This window comes from Triticum aestivum, chromosome 2D (genome assembly GCF_018294505.1).
Source record: "Triticum aestivum cultivar Chinese Spring chromosome 2D, IWGSC CS RefSeq v2.1, whole genome shotgun sequence".
Taxonomy (NCBI): Eukaryota; Viridiplantae; Streptophyta; class Magnoliopsida; order Poales; family Poaceae; genus Triticum; species Triticum aestivum.
In genome coordinates this window covers 528,299,822-528,308,466 of record NC_057799.1, presented here as the reverse complement: position 1 = coordinate 528,308,466, position 8,645 = coordinate 528,299,822, and the positions used below count along the sequence as shown (strand labels likewise).

At 49.8% G+C, this 8,645-nt stretch overlaps 1 protein-coding gene across 1 annotated transcript; it reads right to left on the bottom strand.

Annotated features, from left to right (window-relative positions):
- Positions 1 to 6,161: 6,161 nt before the first annotated feature.
- LOC123049782 (cyclin-P2-1) lies at positions 6,162 to 7,358 on the bottom strand. Its single transcript, XM_044472656.1, has one exon. It carries the CDS (start codon positions 7,109 to 7,111, stop codon positions 6,413 to 6,415), a length of 699 nt encoding a protein of 232 aa, XP_044328591.1. The 5' UTR covers positions 7,112 to 7,358; the 3' UTR covers positions 6,162 to 6,412.
- Positions 7,359 to 8,645: the final 1,287 nt, after the last annotated feature.

Sequence of the window (8,645 nt, the reverse complement as noted above, 5' to 3'; positions counted from 1 at the left end):
ATCCAATCCCTTAAACCCCAAAGTTATTCCATATGAGTCCACTATACCTTCCTATATGCGGTATCTACCTGCCGTTCCAAGTAAATTTGTATGTGCCAAACTCTAAACCTTCAAATGAAAATCTGTTTTGTATGCTCGAATAGCTCATGTATTAACTAGGGCTATCCGTATCTTCCATGCTAGGCGGGTTATTCTCAAGAGGAGTGGACTCCGCTCCTCACTCACGAGAAAATGGCTGGTCACCGGGATGCCCAGTCCCATGCTTTATGCAAACTAAATCAAAATAATTGCAAACAAACCCCCCCCCCCTGGGACTGTTGCTAGTTGGAGGCACTCGTTGTTTCGAGCAAGCCATGGATTGATGCTTGTTGGTGGAGGGGGAGTATAAACTTTACCATTCTGTTTGGGAACCGCCTATAATGTGTGTAGCATGGAAGATATCGCCATCTCTTGGTTGTTATGTTGACAATGAAAGTATGCCGCTCAAAATATTATTTATCTCTGTTTCAAAACCGAGCTCTGGCACCTCTACAAATCCCTTCTTCCCTCTGCGAAGGGCCTATCTATTTACTTTTATGTTGAGTCATCACCCTCTTATTAAAAATCACTAGCTGGAGAGCGTTGCTGTCATTTGCATCCATTACTATTAATTTATATTGGGTATGACTAGATCTCTTTTACCATGAATTACAATGTCTAGTCAGTCCTTGATCTTTAAAGGTGCTCTGCATTTATGTTTTGCGGTCTCAGAAAGGGCTAGCGAGATACCATCTTATTATATCATATCATGATTGTTTTGACAAAGTGTTGTCATCCGAGATTTATTATTATGGCTCGCTAGTTGATTATGCCATTGATATGAGTACATGAGACCTAAGAGTTATTGTGAATGTGGTTAGTCATAATCTTTGCTGAAAACTTGAATGCTGGCTTTACATATTTACAACAACAAGAGCAAATAGAGTTTGTAAAAGTTTTTCTTTATCACTTTCAGTTTATCAACTGAATTGCTTGAGGACAAGCAAAGGTTTAAGCTTGGGGGAGTTGATACGTCTCCGTCGTATCTACTTTTCCAAACACTTTTGCCCTTGTTTTGGACTCTAACTTGCATGATTTGAATGGAACTAACCCGGACTGACGCTGTTTTCAGCAGACTTTCCATGGTGTTATTTATGTGCAGAAACAAAAGTTCTCGGAATGACCTGAAACTCCACGGAACATCTATTTGGAAAATAAGAAAAATACTGGAAGAAAAATCCATGTCAGGGGGCCCACACCCTATCCACGAGGGTGGGGGCACGCCTGCCCCCCTAGGGCGCGCCCCCTACCTCGTGGGCCCCCTGACGCTCCACCGACCTCAACTCCAACTCCATATATTCACTTTCAGGGAGAAAAAAATCATAGAGAAGGATTCATCGCGTTTTACGATACGGAGCTGCCGCCAAGCCCTAAAACCTCTCGGGAGGGCTGATCTGGAGTCCGTTCAGGGCTCCGGAGAGGGGAATCCGTCTCCATCGTCATCATCAACCATCCTCCATCACCAATTTCATGATGCTCACCACCGTGCGTGAGTAATTCTATCGTAGGCTTGCTGGACGGTGATGGGTTGGATGAGATCTATCATGTAATCGAGTTAGTTTTGTTAGGGTTTGATCCCTAGTATCCACTATGTTCTGAGATTGATGTTGCTATGACTTTGCTATCCTTAATGCTTGTCACTAGGGCCCGAGTGCCATGATTTCAGATCTGAACCTATTATGTTTTCATGAATATATGTGAGTTCTTGATCCTATCTTGCAAGTCTATAGTCACCTACTATGTGTTATGATCCGGCAACCCCGAAGTGACAATAATCGGGACCACTCCCGGTGATGACCATAGTTTGAGGAGTTCATGTATTCACTATGTGTTAATGCTTTGGTCCGGTACTCTATTAAAAGGAGGCCTTAATATCCCTTAGTTTCCATTAGGACCCCGCTGCCACGGGAGGGTAGGACAAAAGATGTCATGCAAGTTCTTTACCATAAGCACGTATGACTATATTCGGAATACATGCCTACATTACATTGATGAATTGGAGCTAGTTCTGTGTCACCCTATGTTATGACTGTTACATGATGAACCACATCCGGCATAATTATCCATCACCGATCCAATGCCTACGAGCTTTTCACATATTGTTCTCCGCTTATTTACTTTTCCGTTGCTACTGTTACAATCACTACAAAATACCAAAAATATTACTTTTGCTACCGTTACCACTACTATCATATTACTTTGCTACTAAATACTTTGCTGCAGATATTAAGTTATCCAGGTGTGGTTGAGTTGACAACTCAACTGCTAATACTTGAGAATATTCTTTGGCTCCCCTTGTGTCAAATCAATAAATTTGGGTTGAATACTCTACCCTCGAAAACTGTTGCGATCCCCTATACTTGTGGGTTATCAGTTACTTCTAAGGATCAAATCTAGTAGTAGTAGATAGATAAATTGAAAAGTAAAATAAAAAGAGTAAAATTACAACAAGGTAATTTTGGTTTTTTGTAATATGATTAAATTAGACCTGGGGCCCATAGTTTTCACTAGAAACTTCTCTCTCATAATAATAGCATACAGTTGGTAGACAAATTACTGTTGGACAATTGATAGAAAAGCACATAGTTATGACGATATTCACGTCAATGATCATGTATATAGGCATTACGTATGTGACAAGTAGACCAACTCTTGTCAGCATCTACTACTATTACTCGACCCATCGATCGCTATCCGGCATGCATCTAGGGCATTAAGTTCATGACAAACAGAGTAATGGTTTAAGCAAGATGACATAATGTAGATAGAATAAAACCAAGCAATATGATTAAACTCCGTCGTTTAACCCTTAGTGGAAAAAATACAATACATGTCTCGCTACCCCTACTGTCACTGGGTGAGGACACACCCACTACAAAGCACCTCTCCCACTGAAGATAAATGAATCTAGTTGGCCAAACCAAACACATAGATTGCAGAGAAATACAAAGCTATAACAATCGTGCATAATAAAGTTCAGAAAAGACTCAATTACTTTCAAAGAATATTGTAATCATAAACCAACAATTCATCAGATGCCAACAGACACACCGCAAAAGAAGATTACATTGGATCAATCTCCGAAGAGAACATTGTATTGAAGATCAAACAGAGAGGAGAAGCCATATAGCTAATCACTATGGACCCGTATTTTGTGGTTGACTACTCACACATCATTGGTGATGCAGCAAGGATGACGTAGAAGCCCTCTGTGATCGATTCGCCCTCCGACAGAGTACCGGAAAAGGCATCCAGATGGGATCGCGGAAGAACAGAAGCTTGCGGCGGTGAAACAAATGTTTAGGGTGGCTTTCTATTGGTTTGGGGATTTATGGGAATTTATAGAAGTGGAATTATGTCAAACGGAGCTGCGTGGGACCCATAAGCTCAGGTGGCACGCCGTGTGAGCTTGTGGCTCTCTCGTAGGTCTTCTGGCCTCCTCCCGAACCTTCTAGGGCCCCTTCTGATCCAGAAAAAAAATCATAGTAAAACTGATCATGTTTGAACTTTGTTTGGTATTGATTTTCTAAAAAGAGAAAAAGAGGCAAAAAACAATAACTAGCACTGGGCACTAAGTTAATAGGTTAGTCCCAAAAAATGATATAAAATTGCATATAAAGCATCTAAGATTGATAATATAATAGCATGAAACAATAAAAAAATTATAGATACGTTGGAGAAGTATCACACTTTCACTTCACGAGTCTTGTCACCGCCACTCATGGAGACGGCGGGTGAAGGACGAAGTTGCCGAAAGGGAACAATAAGAACTTGGATGACGGACGCCGCCGTAGTCTAGATTTAGGTCCGCCCCCCATTTTTCCTAAATGAAAACTATCCAAAATGTAATGAATGTGCTCTAGTTTGTATGAATATAATTCGGTTTGCATGAATTTCATCTAATTTATTTAAACTTGATTTGTGCGGATAGCTTTGGATGGCTGCCTCTCGCATCCATGTCTCCGGATGGATGCGGGAGAAAATTTAAGGGTCAGCGTTGGACATGTCCTAAGGGAATTTCCAACGCCGACCCTCAAACCTCCCGCATCAATCCGGGCCGCGTTATCCTAACCGCGGAAGCCATCCAACGTGGGCCAGACACGATTACTCCCGCAAACCGGAGTCAAATATGGGCGAGGTTTGCGGGAGTCCGGACCACTACCACGCCTACTTCTCACCGCCTTGGCCCGCCAAAAAACCCTTCCCGACCCGCGCGCGCTTCCCTCCCGTCGCCCAGCTGTCCGCGTTCATGCTGCTGTAGAGCACGCTGCTCCACATTGAAGGCAGTTCTGGGCAGACGCGACCTCTCACTACCTCCATCATTGATGCGGCGCGCCGGTCGAGGGTACCGCTCACTGCATGCCCGACTGAACATGCCTCCTCTCCGCATTCAAACGCCTCTATTAAACTCGCGTGGAAGCCGAGAAACCTACTTTGGCCACACGTCCGTTCACGAGCGAGCTGACATTAAACGCAACTCCGGGCAAGCTCCTCCCATCCGCCCTCTATTTAAACGAGGTTAGATGCCGGGCAAGAATCTCATCATTCCGCCGCTCCCCATCTCCTGCTTCCACAATTTTTTCCACTCTTTCGATGGCATCCGACGAGCCGAAAGAGCAGTTCTCCGGCGTAAAAGCCGGCTGGGTGACCCGCCGAGCCCACCGGATACGAGCGAGGTAGCTCGCTGCTCCACCTTCAAGCCCAACGAAGCAAGTTGCCACCTCAAGCCGGCACGTGGTTCAGCAACTCGCCACTCCAAGCCAGCTCGCGGAGCAGTGGCGAGTTGCTCCAGTCCCGCACAACGGGGAGCACGGCGGCACGGGCATCGTCGCTGCCGCCGCCGACGCTGCGTCGTACCGCGCCTCGACTGCCTGTGACTGTGCCATCTGCCATCGACGCGCGCGTAGCCGCGCCATGCAGGCATAAAAAGAAGCCGGCTGCGCGGATGTCGATGAGGTGGCACCCTGCACGTCCGCGCCCCCCGCCATCATCGAGGAGAAGTAGACCATGGGAGGCCGCCGCCGATTGTATCCCATGGAGGCCACCACTGGCGCATCGCCGGCTTCTACAGCCGATGACATGTCCGGTCTTTATCTTGGACACACCTGTCTGGACTCCCCTCCAGCTGAAGCACCCTCTTTGCCACTCCCGATGAGTGGCGCAACCGAACATAGGGAAGATAGGGGGGAAGTATGCCTCCGGGACTCGCGGCAGTCCGGTGAGCAGGCTGCTGGAAATGGGGAAGACAAAGGGAATGTAGTGTATCCGTGTCGTGGAAGTGGAGCTCCGTACGTGCACATACTTTACCTTTTTAGTTAAAAATATGTCCAAAATATAACCGTTTTCGTCTGGTTTTATATGAAATCTATCATGTTTGTATGAAATCCGGCTGTGTTTGTATGAATTTCATCCGATTTGTTAAAAAAAATTGCAATGTATGCAGCTAGCGTTGTATGGCAGCCGCATCTGTGTCTGTGGACTGATTCTCTGTTCACGGACGGATGCCGGTAAAAAAGTTGCGTCTTGGAGATGCCACGAGCCTTTTGGAATGCTGTGTGCGCAACTGCGCATGGATGGGCCAGGTCACAACTCACGAGGGCCGGGCCACGGGTATCCTCCGTGCAGCTGCACTGTCAGGATCTGATCCACCAATGGACGGATACGAGTCCTTTTCCGTATCGCTGTGGGGGCTTGATGGGGTTGCTGCAGCGTGCCGGGGATGTGCTGTGCCGTGCCGTGCCTACCACCTTTTCATTATCGGCAAAGTTATTGGCCGATGATATGATGTCGCACCGACGACATAGTCGCACATTTTCGAAGAGAAAATGAAGAAGATTGTGGAGGCTACGTTCGGCACAGATACGTTCTAATCATTTGTAGATTAAGAAAGTGGTATGGAATCATTTGTTGCCGTCGGTTGGCATGATCATGGGCCGGGAGTTACGGAAAGCTGTCCCCTTCTCTTTATTCTACGTAAATGGGAAGGATATTTTGTTACAATTCTCACTCGATCTGCCAGTCCCTGTCCATTCTGTTTAGCTGCTAAAAAGCAATCATTTGTCATTGTGCCCGAATAAGCAAAGTAAAAAAGAGATTTTTTTTCTTACTAATCCTCGCATTGGTTCTTTTTCCTATCGAGGTTGTGTGTACAACTGCTAACACATGCAAGTTAGCAAACTTTCTACGATTATGTACGTACAGGTACAGCCCGTGTGGCCACTGGGCACTCGATCTTGTCACGACGCGGCACACGCCACGGCGACGAGCTCGTGCGGCCGCCGTCAATGGCTGCGGCTACCTTAGTCTTTAGTGTGTCCAGGTTGGCGAGGGCCTTTTACTGAGCTGCTGCCGCCGCTGGCGTCTGCCGGTGCTGCCGCCGCGCCTCCCCGGAGGAGACGAGGAGGGCCTTCTCGAGGCACCTCTCGACCTGGTACCCGCCGCCGTGGCCCACCTCCCTCTCCAGGTGCCGGCAGTAGCTCCGGAACACGCTCACGCTCACGTTGAGCCTGAACCGCATCAGGAAGAGGAAGTCCAGCTCCAGCGAACTCAGCTCCGCCGCGCTCAGCCCGCCCACCGCCGCGAAGTAGGAGTTCTTGTAGTTCCTGTCCTCCACGAACTTGGAGGCCACCAGGATGGCCGCAGTGAGCAGCCGCTGCGCGTTGGTCGCCACGACGCGCACCGCCCCGGCGCCGTCGCCGCCGCGGCGGAGCCGGTCCAGGTAGGCGTACGCCACCACGTACACCTGCGGCGACACGTGCGCGTACCGGGAGAATCGCTCCAGGAACTCCCGCATGCCCATGTCCAGCACCGTGCCGCCGTCGAAGGCCGCGGCCCTCCTCGCGTCCTCGCCGGACGCCTCGGGGCCATGGCCGGCCGTCGCCCCGGCCGTGGCCCTCTCGTTGCGCGCGATGTGCCGCTCCAGCAGAGACGCGAGCACCGACACGACGACCGTCGGCGAGAGCGCCGCCATCGCGCCGTCGTCGCCGCCGCAGGGGAAGCCGCACGCGTCCGACCCAAGCTCGGCGGAAGCCATTTCTCCAAGAATTCTCTGGTGGTCACGGCTCACGAGGATCTTGGACACACCCAAAGCTTGGCTGGTTCCTACCGCCACGCCCGCACCACGTACACTCCAAGGCCTCGAGGGCGCCAATACTTAAGCATTTGAGGTGGCGGCAGGGCGTGGGGAAGTGGCTAAACAATGGAGGTTGGAGGAAAGGACGGCGAAAGCGATGGCCAACGCGGCATTAACATAATCACAACGTGCACGTAACAGGGGGCAAAGGACGACGGAGAGGAAGGCTTCACGCACCTTCTTCGACCTTGGTTTAGAGGCTCTGAGATTACGAAGCGTATAATAACGGCGGATTCGGGCGCGATGGGCTTGTCCGGTGGTGCGGTTGGAGCGGCATCCGTGATCGGCGAGGCCGGTGCCAAATTGTCTTGTCGGTGTCTGCCGGTGCCGGTGGATCGCCGTACGGCATTAACTATTCCTGACCGGCTGACCCCTCCCTGCGTACGTGCTGCTACCTGCTGTTCTGGTATGGGCGTCTCGGTGGCACGCATGACGCGTGGGCGTGGGCGTGGACGGATCCTCGTTTGCTTGCTTGCGAGAGAATAGATTGTCATTGTTAATGGCGCGATGGGGGCTTCGGTTAAGACGTCGCAATGCACCGCCGGAGACAGTGTGGTTGGGCGCGCCCTAACTAACAGCTCTTAACCACTTGGTCGCACGTTTTTATATTTGTATAAATTCGTCAAACTCCAATCCAATTTTTTTTAAATGCCAGATAAACAGCAGCGGAAAGGTGCTCTACGCATGCGGAAAGGTCGTAACTTGCAGTGGGCATTCGGGTGTCTCGATTTTTCGGTCTTCGGGCAATTCAGGTTCTCAAAAGGAAAAAAATTGGAGCCGGCAGGCCCACCCAACTTTTTGTTGGCTCACGCGCCACGAAACACCCATCCCGTGCGAGATGCGTGTATATGGTGGGTCCCGCACGACTATTCCTCTTTTTCTTTCACCTCCAGCCGTCGTGGCTCTGCTCCTCCACGGCCTCCTCCACGTTGCCGGCAACCTCTAGAAGCTCTCTCACTAACGGCAAAGTGCTCGTGTGCGACGGCGCCCAATGTCGACCTCTCCTTCATGGCCGGCGAACCCCTCTCCCATCCCTCCTCCTCAATTCGCATCCCTACCAACGCCCATGGCTGCCTGCAACCCTCGGGATCTCAGCGATGGCCTCTGCGCAACTATGGCTTCGAGCCCCCGCTGGCGAAGCTATGGTAACCGTCTATCAGGGCGCTCCAACCGAAGCTACAAGCCTGCAACCACGGGCACACACTGGACGACGAGGACGGGGCGACGATGTTCATAGCAAAAAAACTAACGTCACAATTTCTGCTACATGCTTCAATCGACATAGCATTTTGCTACAACCGGCATCGCATTTTGCTACAACCGGCGTCACATTTTGCTACAACACACAACAGGCGTCACGGTTTTGCTACAACTAGCGTCGCTTTTTGCTACAACCGGCATCACGTTTTGCTACATCCATCATAGCTGAGCTGTG

What these genes read in the sequence shown, in the direction of transcription:
- LOC123049782 (XM_044472656.1), bottom strand. Translation starts at nt 7,111, where the DNA reads ATGGCTTCCGCCGAGCTTGGGTCGGACGCGTGCGGCTTCCCCTGCGGC.